The sequence below is a fragment of the Cyanistes caeruleus genome, chromosome 1, assembly GCF_971803275.1.
Source record: "Cyanistes caeruleus chromosome 1, bCyaCae1.hap1.1, whole genome shotgun sequence".
NCBI classification, from domain to species: Eukaryota; Metazoa; Chordata; class Aves; order Passeriformes; family Paridae; genus Cyanistes; species Cyanistes caeruleus.
The window spans coordinates 57550232-57577463 of record NC_141701.1 but is presented as its reverse complement, the minus strand read 5'-3'; the positions used below and the strand labels follow the sequence as shown (position 1 = coordinate 57577463).

At 35.3% G+C, this 27232-nt stretch overlaps 1 protein-coding gene across 1 annotated transcript in view; it reads left to right on the top strand.

Annotated features, from left to right (window-relative positions):
* NETO1 (neuropilin and tolloid like 1) overlaps positions 1-27232 on the top strand; it is a 63695-nt gene that overhangs the window by 22340 nt on the left and 14123 nt on the right. Inside the window, exons 5-7 of the mRNA XM_086894008.1 lie at positions 12339-12380; positions 12494-12621; positions 24349-24577. Of these exons, the coding sequence (XP_086750134.1) occupies positions 12339-12380; positions 12494-12621; positions 24349-24577 (399 nt within the window). The remainder of the gene's footprint in view (positions 1-12338; positions 12381-12493; positions 12622-24348; positions 24578-27232) is intronic.

Here is a 27232-nt window from a genome sequence, read left to right as displayed (position 1 = left end):
ATACATACACTGAGGAGATACAAACAAACTTCCTCTCAAAACATTGACTGATGACATCTATACAACAAGGTGTGTTGTCCTAAAAATGATGACAAATTGAGGTAGTGAGAAGTTAAATTTTTTCAAATCCTATTTTAAAAGGATTCAATTTTCAATATAATTGGGTTCATGCAAGAGTCACTCGCTCATTGTGGGTGTTGTTTAATATTTGTAAATGCTGTGTAGATTAAACAAGGGGTTTTATTCTTATACTATAAATTCACATTAGATAGAGATATTCCTAATCTTTTGTTTGGGCAAATCAACAATTTTTGTGCTTAATTTATGTTCAGTGTGTACATATTTTTAATTTGCATGTGGTTTTTTTTTTTTCATTGTAACAAATCCAAATGCTAGGTGTCATTTTTTTCTCTCCAAAACCTGTTCATTTCATAACAGCCCTCAGACCAAGTAAGAATAACAGCTACTATAATTTAACACTGTAATCCATCAAAAATCTCTGAAATTACTTTCTGATATGCCCAAGGATAATTCCAAAGAACAGTTGCTTAAGCTTACTATACTCAAATGCTGCACTGACAAGCCACTAAATCTAGTCTCAATTTAGCAAAGAATTTCAGGAAGCCTACATCTAAGCATGTGCCTAAATCCAGGCAATCTCTAGGCTTGGGTTCTTACTTAAAAGTAAGTAAGTTTAAAAACTGTCCTCTACATTTCTATCTACAGAACTAAGTAAAAATTAAATATCTGTTAGTTTTGGAAAGCAAAACTTCTGTTTCTTCGACTCTTTTAATGAATTGAAACTAGTTTTCTACCTTTACACAAATTATGTAGTAGATCCATATCAATTCAGCATTTGTCCATTTGATCAGTATCAAACAAATATAGCCTTAAATAGGTTCAACTTTCTCCCTGTTTCCCCCTTTTTTTTTTTTTTTTCTGTTACAGTAAGTTGAGTTTGTTGGAGTTATAAAACCATGATTAATGATTTTGCTGCCTTCTTGTGCTATTCTTCCTCTAGATATTCTTGTCCCTAAAAAAACTACCCTGGAATTGTCTGAAATGAAATTATTTTCTTCAATCGTCTTCTGCTTAGAACATAATTAATTCAGACAAGCTTTTTTGGTTCAACTCAGTCAGTCAGATTTACAAGTTGTAAAGTGAAGTGATACAAATTCTGCAATCATTTGCAGTGAGTACTCATTCCACTCCTTGGATTTAAAATTTGAAACATAAAATAAATTTTCAGTGAATTTTTACTACATTTCCGCTACAACTTTTGTTTGTGCATCCATTGCCAAAGGTTTTTTTTTTAAAATAAAAATGGAGTAGGACTTATGGATAGTTTTTTGACGGAGAAAATTATTATATTACATTACATTACATTACACTACATTACATTATATTACATTACATTACACTACATTACATTACATTACACTACATTACATTACATTATATTATATTATATTATATTATATTATATTATATTATATTATATTATATTATATTATTATATTGCATTGCATTGCATTGCATTGTATTGCATTGCATTACATTACATTACATTATATTATATTAATAATTATGTTATTCTTTCCCTAAAAAATCTTCCTGATTATTTTAAATGCACACTGCTTACATGGTCACAACATGGTCTGCAATTCACTAGGGAGATGAATTCCTGATATTGCAGTTTCCTCAAATAGGTTTGTAGAGGAGGTTTTAACTTCAATGAGAAAAATAATGGTTAAATTTGTTGTAAAATTGTGAAAAAATGTAAGCAAATACTTCTGATCAGCACTTCAAAAATATTGCTCCAGGGGTCATTACAAATTAGAGACACAAAATATTTATTTGAATAAGTGGATGTCAAAAGTCTATGTAATATCCAGCAATTTCTGTTAAGAAAGTTTGCTTGAGTCACGAATAAGATGATAAAAAGAAAATTGGGAAATATTTTTTTGAGAATTCAGAATTAAATAATCTGGTTTTTGTGACACATCCATTGTGAAAATTTAGTTCTAGCGTGACAGAAGCAGTCAGTGTGAAATGTGTTATTCCAGTCACATATCAGTCCCCTAGATGACACTGAGAAGCCAGAAGATGTTGTGTAACAGGACTTACATACATCATTTGCCAGATGTTATCTGATAGTTGAAGCTCAAGAGACAATGTTATCAAATCTGCTGGTTGCAGTATGTGGGTTAACAAAAGATTGTATTATACTGTTCTTGTTTTCTTTTGGGGTTTCTTTCCTTTCTTTTCTTTTCTTTTCTTTTCCTGTGGCTCATTTCTCAAGTCTATGTGAAAATTAATATTAAAAGAAAATGCAGAAAATGCTTCCTAAAAATATTTTATTCCTAAATGTTGATTTTATTATGTGGTTCAGAAAGTTGGTTATTAACTGCTACTAACTATGAATTCCATACTGAAATTCTACTAAATAATTTTATTTTTTAACAAATTACATACTGGCCTAGGTTTTTAAAAATCAAATTTGGTAGTTTGGATCTCTGTAATTTTATGTACATCTTCCACACAATTATTTTCAGCACTAATACAGTTATTTGTGTTCTAAAATATTGTATACCAGTGATATTTCAATATAAATATAGATCAACTATTTATCAAGTACTTTTCAAGTACTTTTAAATGAAAGGTTTAATTTATATTTGACTTTTTTTTTTTTTTTTCCTCTAGAACTTTAAATGACTCTTTTAAATCAAGCTAGGAAAAATCCTGCTACTTGGCAGTCAAAAACTTGATCTGGTCAAATGAAATTTAATTATTGTCTACTTGTTGGGTAAGCAGCTGACCCCTGCTTAACAATCCTGAGAGCTGTGACTGGCCATCATGTTCTGACCTGCTTCTGCTGCAAGTCAAAACTCTCCTGAAACCTCATTCCTTCTAAATATTACCACATCAATGGTAGAACTAGACAATCTCTAATCAGTACCCACTTTGCTGCTCTTTTCCCTGTCTCTTCAGCCACTTACATAGCAATATTGGGTATTGTATAAAATAGACATAAGGACTTAGGAACAGTACCTTTCTAAACTGTGATTCAATGAATCACAATGTCTTTTTCATTAATGTGATGCAGAAGATCAGTATTTATTCTCTGTATTAGGCTGAGCCAGTCAGCTAGTGTAGGACTCAATCAATTGCTAAATTCAGCTCAGATTGTGAGCCTAAATCTGCTTCTTTTAGAATCAATATTAAAATTATAAGTAAATCCAGTGAAAAGAAAATTACTGCTTCCAACCAGCAGATATTGAACAGAGGAGGAAAAAGTGTAAATCAGTTAAGTTCCATGTACACTATAATTTTTAAACCTAAAATATAAAGTTATGATAATAGAATTAAAAATTTACTAATCTATACTTAATATAATCACTATTTAAGGATAGCAGAACCTGGAGTTTCTGGGATAAGGAAAAGTTAGAGGCAAAAGAATTTTATGGACATGAATGTAATTCTACTCAAATTCTAGTCTCCAAATCTCCACTTCCCCACAGACTCTTGTTTGTGATGTTCATGACAAACCACTTTGAGGTAATTTTGTGAACACAGATCATGTGGCATGACTGCTGCTTAAAGAGGACTGAGGATACATCAGAAGAATGTTTTAAAAATAAAAAAGTAAAAAAGGTTGAAAACAATATCCCCTGGTTTAGAATTTATTTTCATGTTGATTTTTTTCATACAGGCATGCAGTAAAACATAATTTAGTGTTGTTTATGAGAAGCAATCTTTTTCATTAATTTCAGTGGAAATATTTGGGGCTAGAGTTAGTATGAATTAAGTTTGGCTTCCAAAATAAAGCATACAGTAGGACTTTTCTCATCAAAATAATAGAAGTCCCAGCTGACTTCTGTCTTGTTTCTAACAGTTTATGTCTACTCTAGGTCAGCATGAGGAATTAAGTGTTGTTTGAACTTTCTCTGGCACTTTTTAATTGCATGAAATTGGAGAAAAATTATCAATTTGAACAAAAGTGAATATCATTCTCATGAAGTTATAACCAACAGGAAGTAAATAAACCATAAGGCAAAAATCCTGGCTGTAGAGCCTAGATTAAGTAAAAATTGTTTAAAAGTTTTCTTCCCATAATGTCAGGGGAAGCTGAATTTCATAATCCTGGAAAAGGGAGAATAATTATTGCTTACTTCCAATGTGTTATTTATAGGCTTTAAATATCTGAATGTTACCTTGTATAATAAAATGTAAAATTCATGTTTGTGGGTAATTTATGTAGGGAATTCACTGTTTAACACAGAGCTATGCTTTTTCTGAAACACTTCCTCAGAAAGAGCTGCTGCCCTTTGCAGTTAAAAGGATGAAGAAGCAAAAGTGTTCAAATGTCTCCAAAGACAATCCCCAATATACTCCGCAGCCAAAGTTCTTAAAAACACATCTTCTCTTTCTGTAAATGTGGGGAAACTGCTGAGGTCAACAGCTCAGTGTTCCCTGAAAGGACAGTTTCTAGCCAGAAACACACCTCCTAAGAGTAGCAGAAGAAGAAGGAAAGATCTGGTGTCACTGAAATTTATACTGCTATGAATTCTAAAATGACAGGACAGAAGACTTACTTTTCCCACAGTTTTTTTTGGGACATGTTTTTGGTGCTGATATGCCTTCCTCAGCAATTCACTGAGCTGTGTGGCTTTTATAACTCCCCTTCTTTCTCACTGAAAGTGTCTGTGGTGGGCATATATAATTACAATAGGAGCTGTTTAAGAAATGAATTTCACTTTTCCTTTGATATATGCTATGTTTTTCTTTTCTTATTTTTTTCCTTTAGAAAGAGAACATTCACGTTCCAGTGGGGATGAAAACCTAGATTTTTTTCCCTTTGATCCTAAAGATTTCTACCCTGGATACAGAATACATTTTAAAAACGTCCCGTGACATTGATTTTTTGAATCATACAATGACTTTGTTATAGGAGAGTCCTAGAATATAATTCATCCAACAACTTTCAAAGTTGCACAGTAAATTAATGAATGGGTTTGGTTTCTTTCAGTCTGTGGTTATTTCATTTGTTTCTAGTCTAAGAATCTTGTTTTCTGGAGTGTTTTGTCTGTTTCGTCTTCTTCTGATATATGGCAAGATGATTAAGCAAGCAGTTGTTTTTACAAACACCATTCAGTTCCCTCTGGTGCTCTCTGACACAATTCTTTGCTTTAGCAAAAAACCACCTGGTGCTTTGCTAGTCTGTAAGAGAAAAATATTTGGAGACAGTAGAAGAATTTGCTTGTTAAAATGGAAAGTGAGCTATTCACACATGGAAAACTAGAGGAGACATTTGAGTTTTTCATGTGAGAGTTATCTTCAAAAAGATGCCATCACTGTCGTGGCCAGCTACAGCAGGAGAATATTAGTAGGTGTAAACACTGTGTTGTATTTCTTTTTTAATTGGAAATGTGCCACAATGTGCAGTGAACTACAGGTTATACAATGCTACTTGAAGCAGCACAAGTAGTATATTCTGTTGACAATAATAGCTCTAAAAGATGTAGCTATTCAAAAGAACACTACAGTAAATGCATTCATTCTGTTGAATGTTCTGAGGCAAAACTAGGAGAAAACATTTCTCCTATGAAGAAACAACAAAAGGCCGTTTTAAATTACAAAGTTTTTCTCATAAGATCCGTTTGTCCTGGGAAATCCACCCAGTGTACTGATACAGCGTAAATATCCTGAAAAGGATGTGCAGATTCTGCACTCAGTGGTAGCAAGAAACAACCATGTGCAAATAGGTTCGATCTGCAGAAGTAATGTCTGGTACTCAGTTGTGTCTAAACCTTTGGGCTCATTTTTTTCCTCTAGTCTTCTGACATGAACTTAAAGTTCCAATTTCTTGGGCTGGGCAAGGACTCATCTATAAAAAAAAAAAAATAAGACAAATCCTGAGCCTAGTAGTATTGCACCGAAATGGCATGGCCAGGAATACTTAGAATTCAACATTATTCAGGAAAAGCACCATAGCTTTGCACATCTCTCTTCCTAGTCCAGTTCAGAGACCATTAGTCAATTACAGGAAGCCTCCAGGATATTATCTTGGGGAGATACAGGGTGCTGCCCTTGACTGATAGTCAGTCCTGGCAGTCAAGTCAGCTGCACTGTCACAGCAAGGCTGCATTACTCAGATAAAGTGGACTCCTGAGCTCCTTCAGTCTTGTTTCAATATTTTAGGGCAACCGGCAGATGAAGGTATAAGCAGCCCTTGAAATATTCATCATGGGATCACTTTTTCCCTGCATTTCCACACATGGTGAGCTGCATAAAGGGAATATAATGCCTAATTGGAGCACTCAGCTGCTAGTGTAAATATTTAACATAATAAAAATGATCTGTCAAACAATCCCACACATAGCAAGGCTCCAGGACTTCCTCTTTCCATTCATCAGCCTGAGCATGACACTGTTGCCCGTTTTTACTTTGTCACTAGGTCAATTCTAACAGGCACTTCTCACTTCTGGGATTGAGGAGCGCATATCAAAGAGCTGAAACACTCTTTGAGGATGAGACCCAGAATCTCATGTGACCTTTTGCTTTCTGACGTGGTTCCCATTTTTTGTAAAAAAAATTTACACTGGAGAAAGACCCTGCTTTGAAGGGTTTGCAGAATAGACAACAGAGGCAAGCAGGCTAAAATCTCAAAACCTGCCACTGTGCGCGTGAAAACAGAAATCTAACTGCAGCTTCTGTTATCATGTGCTCTGTTCCAGTGAAATTCATTTAGGTGCTTCCTGTCTGCTCAGTTTGACCAATATTAACAAGAAGTTATGCAAAGATATGGATTTTGTTATTCTTTTTCTTTTTTTTGTTTATTTTTTCTGTGGTTGTCTTTTTATTTCAAAATAGATGGCAACCTAACAAAGAAACACAAAATTTTGGCATGCAAATGCCCAACTATTGCTAACACTTGCAGTATATCTCAATTTAGGGAGGTCACCATAGCAATATAATTAGATACAGTGTAAATCACTGTATCTATTAATCATACTATAAAAATACTTATTAAGGATGAGCTGAGAGTAGTAAAGTGATGAAAAAAGACTGAGAAAGCATGATACGGTAGAAATCAAACTTTAAGGTAATAGTTTGTGTTATTTCAACAATATTTGTCTTCATATGACTTTTTGATGGTTCAATGGCAGGTAGATATTCAAGATGAAATAGCAGGAGTCATATTCAATGTTACATTTACACTTATCAGCTTTGAGTTCTTTAATGACCGTGTTAAGAACTGAAAAATTTGGGAAGCATTATTTTAGGTTATAAATATGTAGTCTTCAAAAGAGTTGCAACTGCTCACAATATTGTCCTTAAAAGAAAAAATAGAAAATAAAGAGCAAATACAGCACATAATATTGCCAACTATAATTAATACAGAACAGTCCACAATGCCTAGCAAACTATAGGCTTTCTCTGAACACTTTTTGATATCATCATTACAAATAGAGACACATATATATGGAAATTTCAAGAAGCCTACAAATATGAAAAGAGCCAACAAAACAAATTTCATTTTAGGCTAATAAGAAATATTTTGTGGGATTTTACATAGCTATTTAACTTCATATCGTTTTCCTTCTTGCTCCTTATTCTTTATTCTCCCCAGCAGAATAGCTAAGTTCCCTTTGAACAGCACACAAAAAATTTTTACAAAAATGTTTACATACAGAAATGTTTTTCTATTTGGGAATTATATTAGTGATTCTTTGAGAAGATTTTTATGCTTTTGAAATCTTTTGGCCATCTTCTTCCAATGCTTTTACTCTATAATCAAATACAATGAGGCAATGACATAAAATACCTTAGAAATAATCACACTTTTCTGGTCTGAGTTGTGCAAGCTCTGCTTTTATAGGCAACTATACCTCACGCCTCAAGAGGACAAGGCTGGTTTGGGCTCTCAGAAATCATTGCATAGAGCCTGATTTAGTAAACTTATGGATAAATAACTGGTGGGTCGTTGTATAGTGCAATTCTTTTTATTTTTCTATGAGTATTTGCATTCAAAATCAGGCCTCTAATAAATCCTCAGTCAGAGAAGCGTGTGCATGTGTTAAAATTTCTTCAATATTGATGGATGGGAGTTGAACACCTACTTCTAGTCAGAGAGAGAAATGAATAGATATATCTACAGCTGATCAGTGAATAAAAGCGGACAGTTTCTCTACTTCTGAGGAAATAACGCTTCAACCTATTGTGACTACTTTCTGTATGTATCCATTGAAAAGGAGGTTTTTTGTATTCACAAACAGCAAAAACCCCCTTAGGTTTTAAACATCAGCTCTTTGTAGTGTATGGTTTATTAAAATAGTTCAAATAACTCCTCCACATTTAATTTATAGATGAAAAGGGAGAAAAAATACTTCAAAAGTTATTCAACACCAGAATTTTGTATTATACTTTTCCTTCCTCTTGACTTTCAACTGTACATCAATTGCTCGTGTTCTTTACTGTGTGTATTGAACTTCAGACATTAAAAAAATATTGTGTAATTATGATCAGGAACACATAAACTCAAGCTTCCATTTTTTAAAAAAGATATTTGAATTTTGACTTATATCTTTTGACTTGCAGAGTGAGATATCTATTATTTTTTGATCAGTGAAATCAGCAGGTTTGAAGTTTGCCAGGTAAGAAAGTGCCTAGGTGAATTTTATATGAAAAACTAAGGAAAGATGAAGAAAATGTGAGAGCTGTACTTCCAAATTTTGCCTTTGTAAGATTGAAAATACACTAATTTTTCTGTATTACAGCACTACTTTTAAAAACCTTGTGCCATCTCTCTTAGAAAACAAGCTGAATGGTCTTTATAAGAATGGATTTTAAAATTCAAAATATGATCTCTGAAAATTGATTTGCAATAATACTTACCAGCAGAACATCATGTTGCTAGTAATTTGTTTGAACTTTATGCATTTTCCCTATGTCTTAGAGAAATTACTCAAGTAATATTAGTTCAAACCATTTTACTTTCTGTGTAAGTGACACGGGGTGAGGCGTTACATGCATACGTGTCTGCATGGCTGGGTAAACGTGTTTCTGTGTGGACGTACCTCAGCTGGGCCATCCCATAAGATGCTGCAGTGTGCTTATAGACAAGGTCATTTACATACTTTCTGAAGACTTAATCCAGTTGATGTGCAATGCCTTTTAACTTTACAATTTCCTTTATTTCATAAGATTCTTGAACAACCAGGTGCCCTAACTCCTTGCAATTGGCCTTCTGTTTTTCCATTTAAATTCCATGTTTGTCAGCTGCTTAGAAGAGCCAGAGTTCCGGCATAGGAACAATGAAATGAAAAATAAATATATGTAGTATGGTTTCCATGGAAAATAACTTCCATGGAAGATTCCAAAGCTAGCATCCAAAATCTTTAGAGTCTCCCCTGAAGACCTAGTGGAAATTTTTGAAATCAGGCATAAGTATTTCATATTTCTCCAGGCTGGATGTATATGTTCCTGCAACTCAGAGCAAATTCCGCAAAACAAAGTCTGCATCGTGATACGGATTTGTCTAACTTCTGCTGCTACCTAAGATAGTAGTTCTAGACTTTTGATTGGTTATTTCACTATTATCCAATTCTATTGTTTAGTTATTACAAAATCAGAGGATCAGAAAATGGCTGGTCTTGGAAGGTAGGACTACGGAGGTCGTCTTGGCCAACCCCCTTTTCAAGCAGGGTCACCTAAAGCCACTTGCCTAGGATCATCTCTAGACAGCTTTGAAAATCTCCAAAGATAGAGACTCCACAACCTTTTGGCTACCTTGCTAGTCCTGAGTCACCTCATACTGGAGAAGTGTTTCCTGATATTCAGATGGAACCTCCTGTGATTCAGTGTGAGCTCATTGCCTCTTGTTCTGTCACTGGACACGCTTAAAAGAGCCTGGCTCCATTCTCTTTGCACCCCTCCATTAGGTTTTTGTACACATTGGTGGGATCACCTCTGACACTTCCCTTCTCCAGACTGACCAGTCTCTATCAGCCTTTCCTCCTATGTCCCTTAAAAAAATTCATGACCCTTTGTTGGATTGGCTCTAACAGCTCCATATTGCTTCCTATTTTGCCTCCAATTTTTTCTTTCTTCTTATGGGTGATCCATCTCATTTTTCACAGAAAAGTTTTCCAGTCTTGGGTGTTTTCCTCATGGCAACATGATTTGCATCTGTCTCTTGGAAGATCTAGCCAGTCAGCTTTTATATAATATTAATGTTCTGACCCAGCCAGACTGAGAATAATAATTTCATCAAATTATGTACAGATGAGCTGCTAAAATCTAATCTATTTAATGGGACACTATTTAAAAAGCAAACATTTTCTAGATAAATATGCTCAAACATGGGTAAATTTTAAGCATCTGTGATATCTTATTTACAGATTTCATTTTTTTATAGTAGTATTGGTATAATAGCAATATTTAATGAAGGGTTATCACCTCAGGTGTTGTAGATTTTATTTCGCTTTCACTCTTGAAATGTTGAGAACTTGTAAAAATTTATTTTTAAAAACTGAATAGATCTACCGTACTTCTAGAATGTTAATGGATTGTGCATTCCTGTACGCACTGTTGCCAACGTTACTCTCTTGTTCAATGAGACTTTCAGAGCTGTTTCAGAGTTGTTTTGTGGGTCAAATTGTATGGTCTAGATTGTACTTCAGCCTGGGTTCTTGCTACTAACACTGCTTTATATGAAAGCTCTCATATGGGGAAAATTCTGGCAGGATAGATTTTCCATTCTTTCCTCCTATGTATTTTGCTAACATGGTGTAGTGTTTTCAGTAAATCAGAGTAATCCTTGCAAACTCAGTAAAAGGAAGAAATGCAATAGTTACATGAGATACTGTTGGGATGGTAGTTTGAACCATAAGCAAAAGTAGATTTCCTTTAAATATCTCACTTTCAGAGCTAGATATCAGCAGCCTGAGTACATTAGTTGAAATATTTGATTACATTTCATGTTGTTGGAAATCATATATATGTACTGATCTATAAAAATTTGCAACAATTAATACTAATTTCCTACTCAGCTATATTTGCAGTCCTAAAAGTTCATGATTAGTTAGTCATGATTCATGTTGTACAACTGTAAAAGAAATTTGGGAAGAATAACAGCAGTCTGGTTATAGACAGCAATTTAGAAAGAAATTTTACAACTCCAGTTCTTGAAGTCAACACATTTTGACTGTTCAGATTAAAATTGCTGATCTTGCCTAAACAGCACTATACTACTTCATTATGTTATCTGGTTGTGATTCTTACTGTTCTTAATTGACTAAGGCTAGAGGGAAACAGCAGTTTTTTGTGTGGCTTGGTTGTGAGTTTAATTTTTTTTATTTAAAACATCGCCTTCTTCCAAAGTTTCTATTATTTATTTTCTTTTAATAATTCTTTCTACTGTGACCCAGTTCTGTAAAGAGAAGACCAGTTTCATCCGTAAATGAGAAAAACAGTGTACAACAATCATTTTAGGTAGAAAAGCAGTGCAAGTGAAATAAAAATTTCCCAGACAAGGCCAGTCTATTCTAAGAAATCATTTCTTGAAATGCTTTAGCCTTCCATATTTCTGGTTTTGAGCAATATCATCAACCTGAGCTAAATTTTGTGAAATTATGATTTGTATATGGATGGCTGTCTGTTGAAGCATTGGTCTAAGACCAAACTCATTTCATGTCTGTATTACACCTGACTATAAAAGCATGATACAAGCCCTCTCATACAAATAAATACAATCATGTTTATTTGATGGGAAATAGCACACTTATTAGACTTATTACCTTGTCAGCACAAAGACTGCTAATGGTAATTTGTATGGTATTTTTTTCCAGTAAGACCAAATGGATGCTTCTGACAAAGAAAGTGTCTCCTCTTGGTCAGTAGGGATGGCAGAGTATTCATAAACAGAATTAAGTTCATATTTCCCTAGTTAAGCTGAGTGTTATTCTTCAAAATGCAAAATAGGCAAAAAGATTCTGAATGGATCTGTAAATATATCCTCTTTCACTACGCTGAAATGTCATGTGGTTAGCTATGTGATGTTCTCACTTGCTAATGTATGCAGAAATATTTTTATACCCTTCTGAAAGAGAGAGACAGAGAAAAGAAGGATTTCATAACAGAAAAAATAACTTGGGATGACGGTATCAATAATTTCTGCATTAATAATTATTGTGTTGCCATAGCTTTCAAACAGTTCCCATTTCCAAGAAGTATATGTATAATAATATAACTAAAGTGAATTATAAAATTTGACAATATTGGTGTAACATCCTAGATATTAAACAAAACTAATTTTGTCTTTCTCTATTTTTAAGATCCAGATTTTAAGGACCTTGGCGTTTTGAAGCCATTGCCAGGTTGGTATGTTGTTTTTCGGTTTTTCCCTAACTTGGAGGCCTTTGTACTCTGCTGTAGAAAACATTTTTGCTTGCTGTTCAGGTTTCATTTTTTCTGGTGTTCTGTTATTCAGTTTGTGAGTTTGAGATGGGAGGACCTGAAGGAATTGTGGAATCTGTACAAATTGTTAAAGAAGGAAAAGCTTCTGAAACTGAAGCAGTAGACTGTAAATGGTACATCCGAGCACCACCCCGATCCAAGGTCAGTCCTTCATCCACTTGCTGATTTGCCATTTAATTTAAGAAATTGACTTTTCTAATATATTGTGCATTTCTTAGTACAGTCAGATCTTGTTTAATAACTCTACAGCTTGAACTGTAAACTATTTTTTTTCCTTCTGCTGTGGAAGGGTAATTTGTCATCTCAGCCAAAATAACCACCACCTTTCCCCATAAATGATGATTTGGGCAGTACTAATGTGCTTTTTGTGCCATAAGTAATTTTCTTAAATTCATCTTTAATTTTACTCATATTTTCAAAGAATAATGTGTGTTTTAAAGTGGGAAGTAATCTTATAATTTTAATTTTCAATATATTTCAAATACCTAACATAGAGACTACCAAGGGAGCACTGCTGGCTCCCTGAGGTCATCATTGTTTCTCATCTGGGAACTGTGAAAATGGGCCTAAAGTAAATTAATGTTCCTCTGTATGAAGCCTTTAGTTACTTTGGTTTAGAGAAACAGACAAAAAGAGTGTTCTCATTTCTTTTCCTCCACAGTCAGCAAGCCAGGGCTTTGAAAGAGACATGAGAGGGCTGAAATGAATTCAAAAATACTTTTCTTGGATTCCCCTTGACTTTCTCTCTTATCCATAACTTATCAGTTATGACATGCATTAATTGTTGCTGGCTACACTACCTCTTCTCCCCTCTTTGCTATAGGAACAACTTTATGCCTCCCACCTACTTTCATTGACTGTGTAAAAGACACCCCACAGTATACTTTTTCTAGCTGTCTTTTATTGGACAGGAAGGTTTTTAGAAAGTAGAATTTATACATGCACTACTCTCTGCTGTCTTTAAATACATGAAAGATTTTTATGTATAACCTCAGCAAGGAGACTGTACTGAACATGTAATTATTTCATCATCAGGATAACACATGGAAGATTTCTCTTCAGGAAAGGTTTTCAGAAGAGAGAAAGTCATTAGAATCAACTCTTTCCTACTGGGAAGTTTATGAAAAGAGTTGGCTCATAAAGACCACAGATAATTTATTTCCCGAAAATATTTTAATCTTATAACTTTCTTTTTTTACTTTTGGATAAAATTAATATTGATAGAGGTTTTCAATTAAGTAGATGAGCTTTCCATTTTACTACACTAAGTAGTGATATGAGATGACTGGACTGATGAATAAATATTCCATGTGTTATAGGCAGTTTATATTAATTCAGGGCAAATCCCAGTATCGATACAAGCTTCAGGAAGAACAGATGGAGAGCAGCCCTGCTGAGAAGGTTTTGGGGATGCTGGTGGATGAGAGATTGGACGTGCCCCAGAAATGTTCACTCCCAGCCCAGAAAGCCAGTTGTGTCCTGGGCTGCCTCCAAAGTAGTGTGGCCAGCAGGATGAGGGTGGAGATTCTACCCCTCTGCTCTGCTTTGGTGAGTCCTCACCTGGAGCACTGCATCCAGCTCTGGGGTCCTCAGCATAGAACAGATATGGAACTGTTGGAGCAAGTCCAGAGGAGGGCCACAAAAACAGTGGAAGGAATGGAGAATCTCTCCAGTGAGGAAAGGCTAAGAGATGAAAGGTTATTCCGTTCAGAGAAGAGAAGACGCTGGGGAGACCTTATAGCAGCCTTCCAGTACTTTGGGGGAGCCTGTATGGAAAAAGGGAGCAAATATTTTGTGATTTTTAGTGGTAGGACAAAGTGTTTTAACCTAGAAGAGGGTAGAATTTAGACTAAATATGAGGAAGATATTTTTATAATGAGAGTTGTGAAACGCTGGAACATGTTGCTCAGAGAGTTGGTCGATGACCATCCTTGGAAACATTCAGGACCAGGTTGGATGGGGCTCTGAGAATGGATTTAGTTGAAAGTGCCCTTGCTTATGGCAGGGAAGTTGGACCACATGACCTTTATAGATCCCTTCAAACTTAAGGGACTAAATATATTCTGTGATGTATTTAAGTAGTAGTAGTAGAAAGAAAACAGACAAACACAAAATTATAATCAGCACAGTTAATTAAGCCAAAAACATTTCCCTATAGTGTAAATTCAAGTTTATGGTTGATCATATAATGTCATTGTGATGTTCTTGCTTGGTCTGACTCTAAAGTTGTATATGATTAAAAGCCCTGCTAAAAATCCCAATTTTACCTACTTGATAGGTATATTTATATAGTATTTATCCATACTTCAGTTCTGATGTAAAACTCCAAACTAGGTATTTATGTAACAGGAAAAACATTGTGTATGAGAAGAATACTCCACTACCACTGTTAGCAGAGGGCTAAAAATTAAAGTTCATTAATTCTTCATAAACTTCCATACCCACATTTAGTTGTGTTGCATTCCAAGAACGTATCCTAGCTGAAGGGCACCTGGAAAGGAGAGCAACAAGAAAGTTCTATAAAAATGAAGTAATACTGAATGCTATTTAATGTCTTCTAGAATATTTTGTGAAGGAGTGTAATACAATACAATAAAAGGCTTTTAGAAGGAAGAAGGAATGCTCTGATACCCATGTCTGTAGGATAACTCAGGGTCCCACACTCTAAAAGAAAGTTTCAGGTTAGATATGAAGGAAGAAAATTCAAACATCAGGGGAGGCATTATGAATGTTTGTTTGAGAAAGTTGGTTCAGCTGGCATTGTTAGCGGTCTGAAAGTGCAGGTTAGATGACAACCTGTGAAAAATGAGATAAACATTAATAATCCTACCTTTAGGCAGAGGACTGGACTGGGTCATCTCTTGATGGATCCTGCTGTTCCCATCTTACAGAACTACCTGGGTGGAGAGATTGAGTAATAGAAAAACATATAAATCAATGTTTTCTAATGTGGAGTTAAGATTCCATAGCAAGCTAGGAAAAAAAAAAGATTTTTTCAAGCCTAGATCCATCTTTGAGGGGTAAATCCAATTTAATGATTGAATTTAGTGTGGTTTTCAAACAGATATATTTATATACACACAGACAAATATATAAATGTATGGATGCACACACATACAGTTATAATTTCATCATACTGGGACAAGTTGAAAAATATACAGATATTAAGGAAGGAGGAACGAGTGGATACATTTTTAAGAAATTTGTAGGAAGTTTATAAGATTGTGTATCTGATTCAATTGAACTGGAATCTAGTGTGCATTTTTTACAGTCAGCTTCCTTTGTCCCTATCTAACCTTGAATTAATGATATATGCAGTACAACTATTTAATGACATCATTTTAATTTATGTCAGCTTGCACCTATGAAAACAAGCTCTCCTGCTAAGAACAGTGAGAACTCAGCAGACATCTTTAAACCCACATGTTCTTGTACTCTGTGCTGCACAGTTTGTTACTGGGAATAATGCCTAAAAGGCAAGAGTTTCTCAGAGAGAGTTTGTATTGTACTTTTTCATCTTTAGTTTCTTAATTAAACTGTGCCAGAATGTGAGTTGCTTGCAATTTCATTTGGCGTAAGCTCATCCAATCTAAACTGTCTGCAGAAGCAAGATGCAAATCCTTCCCTTGGTTTCCAATTCTAAATTCCAGCCAAGTCTGAGCTCAGTATATGAGCGATGAGATCAGCCAGGAAATGTGTTTTGAGGTCTCTAAGCCTGAGCTTCACACTGACAGTCTGGGTCTAATGTTTCTACCCTCACTGATCTGGAATGGGACAGAAAATTTGTTGCACACACTTAAAATAGAGCCATCACTGATTACCCTATCACACACACACACACACACACACACACACACACACACACACACAGAGAAAAGTAAATCTGAAATGCATGCAGAACTCAAACATTCTCTAAGTGCAGAAGGCTGCAGAAGGCAGTCTGAACACAATATTTCTTATATGTGAAAGTGACTAGTTGAAAAGTCTGTGATTCTTGTAATCATTCAAAGTATGTTCCTGTGAGTTTTGAGTGAAGTAATACTGGCGGTTCTGTACTTCATGTAGAATACATGCAATTAGTATTCAGAGCAAGAATGGAAAATTAAGAAGAGAGCTGCTGACTGAAGGTGCTAACTCACCCAGAATAATAAATTTCTGGGGGAACTTCCTCATCTGAAAATTCTTCAGTGTAGAACAAAGCCCAAAGAAGGAACTGTATAAGCTTATTGCACAGTGGTTTGAAAAAAATTAAAGTAAAAATTGCAAGTAGTGGACAAGCAAAGATTTTGTATTTAGGATTAGAAAATAAGAATAGAAGTATAGTTTTCTTACTTTCTCTTAAGGGTGAAGTATTGTAGGATAATATCAACAAGTGTTTTTCTATGTTGGATGGGTCAGCATAGTTTGACAAAGTCCCTCAGAAGACAGAACCATGTTTGTGCTAAGGTAGCTTGCTCTGGAGGGTAACTTTCCCAGCAAGGTACCTCTGTGTTATGCTAGTACTTTGGGAGGTTTTGTAGAAAAAATGACCCAGCAGAACTTGATAGTAAGAGTAATAAAATATTTACAAATATTATATTGTTGTGTTGGGAAAAAAAAGTAAACAGTGCTATTAAAAATATTATTTATTATCAGACTCTCTGGGCACCTCAGAAAACAACATCAAAACAGGAATTAATTTGAATGTAGTCCAGTGGAAATAAATTCCTCCAGTTCTGGAGGAATAAGTAATAAGTACATTTAGACTGAATAAATGGTGGGAGAAGCCTCTTTATGTGCACCATGAGAAATAAAATTAAATTATAAGGTAGTTAGGCAAAACGACATCTAATTCTCTTGCCCAATATCCTGAACAGGATATTAGACAAAGGTTATGGGATGCAAGACATAAGAGATCAAGGAAACCCAAAGTGTCAATTAATGAGTATCTAGTTTTGACACGTCATGGCAGCATCCTTAACCCTGAGCTGCCAGCGGGTGGTGGCATGTTTCAAGCAGAGCCATTGGGAGCAGTGGGAAGGGGAGAGGGGGCCAGGATGAGAGAGGGCACAGTTCCAGTACATGACTAATGAGACTTGGACAGGCCCGGCCATGGTGGCTGGGGTGTAGCGGTGGCTGGACTTGCCCAGGCAGTGGGACCAGCCCAAGCACAAGCCCAAGCCGGACAGCAGCTTGGCAATGGGCAAGGCTGAGGTGCTGAGACATGAGGCTGGGAGCGGGGCAGTGTGACCCAGGGTGACCAAGACACTTTCATGTTTACTAAGGGTCTGTACTGCTACCTGGCATGCTCCTGACAAATGGAGGGATGACTCTTTTGGTTTCAGGTACCTGCCTTCATAGAGAGTGTAGTCTGGAGAGAGACTGGGGTGTTGCACGCGCATTTCCCAGGCAGCTGCGGGGAAACGTGAGGTGAAGCAATTTGTGGAGGTGTGAGTGTTTAAACTGATCTGAACCAAACCTAAACATTTTCTGCTCTCCCATGTGAAGTGGAAATTTGTGCTCTTAGATGTGACCTACAAGAAAAGCAGTTTAAGCTGTTGGCAGTGGCAGACTAACATGCACTCATTTTTGGAGGTTTCTTAATCAGTTGTAGAAGAGACGCTTTAAGTCTAAATTAAAGTTTATAATATAATGAATATAATATAATATAATATAATATAATATAATATAATATAATATAATATAATATAATATAATATAATATAATATAATATAATATAATATCTTTATAATAAATGAATATAATATATATTTCTTAAAATGATAATTTTAAATAAATATTAACTAAGATTTAATAGAAGCCATTTGAATGATGATTCCTGAAAAGTTAAGCTAAAATTTAAGGGGTGGATAACCTAACAGCCAGAGACACTTTTGCAAGCTTCAGATCATCTCCTTCTCTGAAGAAGCTCTGAAGCTTACGAACATTCAGATGATGCAAATAATATTATGAATTAAAAAAAGCCCAGCATATATATATATGTGTGTGTGTGTGTGTGTGTATGTATGTATATATATATATATATATGTATGTATGTGTATGTATGTATATATATATATACACATATATATATGGAAGAAGGTTAATAAATTATGTTTAAACAAGTAGAAAATATTATTTACCTACATTAAACTATTAAAATCCCTTATGTGAAATAGTTTTCTGAGAAGAAGATGCAAAACAAGTACATGTTTGGAATCATGTATACAGAATCTCTGCAATGAAGGCACATCAATGCACATGCCACAGTAAAACTGTCAAAAACCCACTTTTAAATTACCATGAATGTAATCCATACATGTTATGTATATTAGTTATAGTTATAGAAATATAACAAAGCTGAGCAACCTCAAACCAAATAGCTATTAAGAAATGTAATTTTAAAAAGCTATTAAAGAAAGTAATAAAGTATCTGCCAAAGAGAACAGCAGAATCAGGATTTGATCTCCAGTTTTCAGTGCTAAAAAGCAGAGCAGCATGGAGGAGCTGTAAATGTTGCTTACTTGTGAGCATTTTTCAACTGTACTAGAAAAAAATGAGGACAGTGTCAGCTCCTGGATAGTCATAGAAGTCTGAAGAAACAAATAAGACCAAGCAAAGAAATCCAGAGTGCTTCACCTGTCTAGAAATGTGAGCCTTGGCTGTGAATCCCAGTATCTTAGAAGTACCATATAAAATTGACATCTTTGACAGACAGCATTCTCCAAGCTCCAGAACAGAAGAAAATATGAGGCATGGAGCTCTCTATTTGCACAACATGGTCCCAGACTAGTAACAGAAAGACCAAAAATGTAAAATATTCCCCCCAAAATAACAAACAAAAATCCAAACACATCATGTGTTGTTGACACTTCTGCATTGAAGTAATTTTGACAGAAAAAAAAAATTAGCATCCAACCAAGAGGACAGACCATTTCAGATGACAAATTGGTAATACACTTTTTAGGCTGGTGTACTTGGTGCCTGGTTGCCTTGAAGGAGTTTAACTAGTGTTGCACAATCTGCTTTAAAAAAACTGGATTTCCCAAGCCTAAATAGTGGAGGTATCGTCTTAAAAGTACTTTGTTAATCATACAGAGCTGAAAAAGATGTAGAATAAAGCAGGTGCTGTTACTGATCGCTGAGCAATGGGACAATTTAACCCAGTCCTGTGCTTAGAAGCGAATTTACCGAACCCAGAAGGTGAATATGCAAAATCTGGACACTATGCTTGGATGAAGAAGTTGTTTTCTCTTACGTCTAAATTACTTTTGGCATCTGAACGATGGCTTTTTGTTTGGTTTGGTTTAAGGCGACTGAGTGTCTGTGCAGATATATTAAGTCTGATATGCTGGGATATGGTTTGAAGCTTTTCCTGACTGGCCTGATCAATCATGTTGTCATCCCTAACCTTCGGTGATTGATTAAAAAGCAGAACTCATCAAGAGTGATTCACTATAAGGAGATTATAATCTGACCATTTTACTGAGGTGATATATTACTCGTAGTTTATAATAATTTTAGTTTTTTTTCCTAATATGTTTGGTCAGAGATTTTTGTTGTTTTCAAATTTAATGAAAATAAATAGTAAAACTTTCCCAGCATTTCCCTTTTTGATTATTATTTATGGTGGCAATACAAAACTTACAGGTGACAAGAGAATGATTTAAAATATAATGCAACCAAGTGTAAATTACATATGCCGCAGTTGCAGTGAGGTTTCATCGGTTTTGTTGCTAATGACATCGGCATTTGCAGTGACATCTCAAAACTCAGTTAATCTAATGCTTGAGCAGCCCCTTCTCCTAAGTAATATGGAGCTGATGATTTGACAAAAGTGTCTTATTAAAACTTTGCAACAAAAATGTGAAAGAAGAAGATATGGCAGATATGCTGCTTCTTTCAAATAAGATGTTCTTTTCAGCAAGAATGCCTCAATTATGCTAATATAATGTGTCAGTGTCTATGGAAATGTTCATACCAGAATCTCCTATCGGCATCAGTGAAAAAATGCTTAATGAAGGCAGATGGTGGTGATTGAGTCTGTGACCTCTTCTTTAGTTTTGTTTTCTTTCAGGGGAATAAAGTTTTTTATTCCCCTGAAATTTCTATTGATGGTAGAAGTAATGGCTAAGATCTCTGTAAACGAAATAACCATTAATATTGACAATTTTTCTCTCACTTTCTGATGAATTTGTTTTAGTGATGTCCACATACCAGTGAAAATAATGAGAATATTGCCACTGATTTCAAAAAGCTATGCATAGGGAACATTTTCCATTAGATAAGAGTTTGTCATATAATAAGTTTTATTCTTTCCCTGGGGAACTCAATTTATTATTAGTCATTTTCTTCTGCCAGTGTGGGTCTTACAGCCAGTGACAGGAACAATGGCAGATATATAGCAATGAAACCATACAAGTTGGCAGAGGCGTGCAGATGCAATTAAATTATTCCAGCTCTTTAAAATAAAATCTGATCCAATATCAGGTTGTCAGTTTGTGTAATCAGTTTCCAGTTTTTAAAAATGCATTGCAATCTTTAGCCAAAGGTCTGATTCAAATAAATAGATTGAAATATACCCACTGATTTCAGGGTGTGTTGTATCAAGTCCTCAATATTTTATATAAAGTTCTGGGAGTAGTCATACCCAAAGACAATTATGAGAATGAAGCTCCAACTAACTTCAGAATATCAGGAACTTATTTTCTCTAATTTATGAAACTTTATGCCATTAGAAAAAGTGGCATCTTTCTTCTACAGGAAGAAATATAGATCTTCTACATAGATTTTTAAGTCAAATATTTCTTTCCAGTGGTTCCACTACCTATCAGGCATATGTTATGGTGTTGGCTGAATCTCTCACACAGAGGAAGAGGTATGACTGACAGCAGAATTTAGGCTTGGGAGGAATTAAAGGTTTTCACTTCTTTACTGAAAGACTCAAAACAAGATGCTGAGTTATTATTCTCTTGATTCCTTTTCAGTATTTATGGCTGCTCCTCTAAGAAATATTTTACTATTTTATAAGGCTACTGTGCCTCCAGAAACTAAAGAATGTCAAATGATAAGCCCATAGAAATAAGATCTTGTCTGTACTGCTATATGAACAGTGTTTTTGATCAGATCAGGAATAATTGATGAATGCTGGAAATTGCTGGGAGAGCTGGTATTTTGTAACCACAGTGAGGATTAGCACACATTTCTTGTAAGAATGAAAACTCATAAAAATTACATCTCCATACTGAAATGGGATACCCTTTAAAAGAAATACATGTGCTTGTATGTATATGTATATGCACATGAAATTATACATATAAATGCATATATAAAAGGCAGCAGGATAGAAATAGAGAACATGTGAACAAGTGTTCAAGGCTTTTCACCCAGTAAGTACAGTTTTATTATTGTTCTGCCATCAGACAAATGTAATCTTTTTTGGTTGAATAAATGCAAGCTTTCCTGAAGAGAGGAATAGTTAAAAATGTGATGTGATACATTCCACCAAAACTTTGTGGTCTATAATCTATCTATCTATCTATCTATCTATCTATCTATCTATCTATCTATCTATCTATCTGTCTATCTGTATGTGTGTGTGTATGCATGTATGTAATGCATGTATGTATGGGGCATGTAAATAGAAATGGTGTACATATGATAGGCACATATAGACTGCAAAAGTAATGATTCATGACAGAGCATGTTGCAAGCCTTCTGTTCTCTGTGAACCTGACACATTTCTCTGAATCTGACACATTTCTCTTCCTGGGAAACAGTCACATGTATGCAATATTCCATACAATCAGCTGCAGGAAAATTTCATTGCATTACCTGTGACAAGGCTGGCCAGCACTGGGACACCTGTCTGAAGCAGACTGCTTCAGTTAGCTGACAAAAGAAAAGCAAAGGGCACATTTAATTCCCTAAGGTATGCAGAGAGCCACTATGGACTGTCTCAGTGGCTTCCCAGGTGAGGCTGGGTGCCAGGTTGCACAACAGCTGTTACACCCTGGCTTGAGAAGCAGGATCTGGTGTCTGGGACACAGAAGCAGCTCTCTGGTGTGTCCCAAATATGGCCAGTTGCTGGGTGTTTGTATCATGGCTCTGACTCTCCCCATACCTCCCTCTCCCACGTGGGATCTTTCTCTGTCAGCACATTGTGTGTATCATTTCACTGTTTTACTGAACAACCAGCAAATTGAGAAACACTATAAAAACTATAAAGACTATACCCTGATATAAGATATTTCCATCTCAATATTTCTTTGTGTACTTCTGTTAGTTGTTCCATTTTGTAGAGACCAATATAGGCAGTTTCCTTAATTTATAGTATGCAAATTCCAGCATACACTTAACTGCACTTTAATTGAAATATATTCCTCTGAACTCTTCTGAAGGATGGAAATGATGGAATATGAGTAAGGGTTACTGTAAGAATAACAGATTAGAAAAAAGATGTGTCTTTAGTATACCTAATTTCATTTTCTAGTAAAATTTTCTCACAAATATTCTTTTCAGAGGGACACTTATGCAAAGCATAAGAAGGAATGAAAATATACCATAATACACTACCTGAAAAGACCCATTAAAAAATCTGAGCTATTATTAAACTGTGGCAGACTGCTTGAGAGCACATAATTCTCAAACCATAAGAGCTTTAATATATTAATGAGGTGAAATTATGAGTCTTGTTGCTACTAGGATATGCACTGCTTGTGTATTTTTTGAAAAAGCAGAGAAGCTTATTAAGCATTTGTTCTGTGCATATAAAAAAATTCTGAAGTCAATAAAATTGTTTGGAAATAAGTATATTTGATGTCTAATACAGTGGGGTTTCATTTTTAGTAATTTTTTCAAGTGAAAATGCATACAACTCTATGCTGTGTGTGCTTACTGCCTTTTCATACAATTCCTGTCCTAATTCACCTTTCTGTATCATTCTCCTGAAATCTCATGAGTACCCTTGACTGTTTGATTATGTATCATGCATCTATTGAAAATAGTACTTGCCTTCTCTGTGGATTGAATATTTAATATTGCTTTTATAATCAATTGCTTTTAAAATTGGTGGTTTTCCCTATTAAACTCCATATACACTTAATTATCAAATAATACCCTTTCATCCTCACCCCTGCTTCTTTTTAAGTAGATTTAAAGAATTCCTTGCAAAGGGGTGTATTATGTATTACTTTATGAGACAATTTATGTTGCATGAAAGAGACATAGGTTTCTAGGAGTTTCCAAAAATAAGTTTGATTTGAAGCTTGCTAAATTATGAAAATGTATACCATAATGCTTTGTTTAGAAGAGCTGAGATGGTGGCCAGATCCTTGAGGAAGCATAAGAAGATTAATGATGAAGTTCTGCTTGGCTCTCAGATTCTCACTTCCTGAATCAGTGTAGCAGAAACGTATAAGATGACACATGGACTCTGGGGAGAGAGCAACAATGATTTGCCTTATTATTTCACATGTCAGTCATGTAACAGAGCAATATTGTGCCAAGCAGTAAAAGAAGACATTTCTAGCTTATTTGTCCTTCAGCTTGAAGATACATTGTACATACTTCTGAAAAATAAATAAATAAATAAATAAGTATATCTTTGGAAATTAGAACCCTACTGTAGATAAGAACAAAGAAATATCTAGATCTTCTGAGATATTCTACTTGGAAGCAAGACAAAATGCAGGGAAGTAGAAACACTGTTCAGTTTGCATTTTAATGGTCTTCCAAGGAAGTGCCCTATGGATCACCAGCTCCAGAAAAAATATTTTGATGGAATTGTTGTGCATTCTTTCTCCTGCAATGTAGAGCAAAGTTGCTTAATGTTTTTTCAGTCATTCTCAAATGTCTGTACATGTTGCCTTTGTCTGGTTGATTTATAGATCTATTTGCGATTCTTGGACTACGAGATGCAGAATTCCAATGAATGCAAAAGGAATTTTGTAGCAGTCTATGATGGAAGCAGCTCCGTGGAGGATTTGAAAGCGAAGTTTTGCAGCACAGTTGCTAATGATGTAATGCTGAGGACAGGTCTGGGTGTAATCCGCATGTGGGCAGATGAAGGCAGTCGAAACAGCCGATTCCAGATGCTCTTCACATCTTTCCAAGAACGTAAGACCCTAATCATTGCACCTGCCTTTCAGTTTGTTAAATGACACAAGTCCCAAAACCTGTCAATGTTTTCTTCGTGCAAAGCAGCCACTGAAGTATGTTGCCAAGCAAGCTATGTAAATATTCAGAACAGTTTTTATTCCAATCATTTGTAGTAAGCAATAATTTGTAATGCAGAAGTCACACCACAAGATTGGAAGCCAAGAAAAGAGGTACAAGTGGTCATGACCTGTCCAGTCATATAACTGTGACTGCTGTCTGATCCACAAGCTATACGCAAGTTTTTCCTTACATGACATGGGAAACAACACAGCTCTGAAAGTTTTTTATCAAGTCAGACCATTTTCTCTAAATTTGCTTTTTTTTAGATCTCATTATGATATGCATTTGAAAAATTCTTTACGATTATTTTATCACAGGTAGTGGGTGTGTGCTTATATCAGTGAACATGTGTGTCAGATATTGTTAAGTAAAGAGTTTAGGGTTTCTTTGTAGCAACAAAAGCTTTCTAAAAGACTTTCATGTTTTGGTTAATGTTCTCTTTATGTGCCTTACTTGCATTTATATTTCTATATGAAATCTGGACTCAGATAATAAGCAATATAGACTGTGAAAGAAACAAAATGTAGTTCTAGTCAGTTTAAGAAAGGAAATAATCAAACCAATTCCAAAAATCTCTCAACAAAGCCCAATAGTTCCATTCACTGACAACGATTGACCCAGATAATCCTGTGAAAGACTTGTGGAAGATATCAATTTGTTTTCTTTTGTAGGAATAATACATATTTGGCCTCTTCAGAAAGGTGCATTTATTTTCACATGCAGGTCCATATTAATTTTTAAGGTGTTTTTGGTTTGTGATTCGTGTGTCTGACAGAAAGATTTCTTTGTGGCTGTTAATGGTTGGAATGAAGGCTCAACCTACCAAATACATTCTTCATCTGTATTCTGTGTGTGTGTACCCTGCAATGAGGCAACGAGTCTCTGTTGAGAACAGCCTCCGTAATTCCTTAATTATGGCTCTGATTAAAAATTTCTGACATTTTACATCCCTGAAACTGCATGCGCCACAGTACTCTCACACTTGCAGCATTAGGGTGGATTATATTATTCTTGCCTGCAAATCAGGCTGGGGTCTAAAAGACACTGAGAACCCTTGGTTGAGATGATACTGCCCTTTTCTCATTTCTGCAACTGGAGATGTCTTGAATATTCAAGACCTGATTCATTTTTTTCACAAGGCATCTTGATCTGTTACCTTAGAAACAACTGCATAGACACTGGAGGTTCACAGCATATAAAGAACTGGGGAGTGAAGCACTATGATGACTAACTTGAAATGAAGGTTTGAATAAGTGTGTATTTGCAAAACTCTCATATTTTAAAGGATAATAAGGAAAAATGTGGGGTTTTTTTCTTTTGCAGTATTCCTAATATATTTATCTGACGTGCTGCATCTAACGATCTAATCCTTTCTTGTAAGCAGATGATAGTTTATACTGAATAGTATTTTGACTGAGAAATTCAAAATAATAACATAATATGCTTTCTGTAAATTTACTCTGAAGAGCCATTGCTCACTAAAAGCTGAAAAATTATTGGAGGCTAAATAATACTTTGAAATATGTCTACATAACCTGCTCATAAATAGTAGAAGAAACTGCATCTGTGATTTTAATGCTGGGAATTAACTTCAAAGATTTAAAGGTGTTGCAGATGGTATTTTCTGTGTCTTGTCAGTTGTCCGTAAGTGCTGCCCTATGCCACATACCGGTGCTGGCTGTCAGGAGAGGGCTGGAACAGATGTCACTGAGACACACTCTGAGACACAGCTCATGGCATGCAAACTGCAACGTCTTTCAGCAGTGTGTGGGAATTATTAGATCATCTGCATGGAAGAGAAGGAATGTCAGACCTCATTCAGGGAGATGTGCATCAGGGAACAGACACCTGTGCGTCTTTTCAGGGACAAAGAAAAAGGAAAAAATTGTATTTTGTTCATATTGAGCTGAGAAAGGAACAAAATAGAAGATTACATTTATGTTGCAGTAATGTGCATGGAGAAGATTGACAAATTAGAATTCCTGTATTTACTGGTCCTGTGGGGATGACCTGGAGGTGTTGTGACCCATTGCTCCTCAAGTTCCTCTCCTTAGTGTGGAGTTAGGCTGTTGAGACTGTGAGTTTTCCCTTACACAAGGCTCTGTGCACTGGAAGTGGTATCTTGTGGAAACAAGTTACTAAGCCTTAACATTGTTTTCTTTCAGTGTAAGTCTGTTCAGTGTTTATTCTTGTTAGAGAGCCATTTCTTGGGGACTTGACATTTGTGTAGGAGAGAGAAATTTTAAAGATATTTCTTCTATGACTTCATATGTTTCAATCAGTGTGTTCCAAATCCATTTAAAATATGTATGCATTTTTGTCTTGGGATCTAAAAAGTGGTCTTACAAGTTTCTGAACTTCTCACAGTAATGCTTTCAGAGTAGCAGTGCCATAAATATGTCTCAAGGAAAGGCATACAATACATGAGGTTGTTAAATTTCCTGCATCAGAAAATCAGGAATGATTCTCATCATTGTCATAATAGTAGTTGAGCTCTAAGTAACACTTAGTAACATATTAATTCTTTATAGGTGATGATTTATAGTGATGATC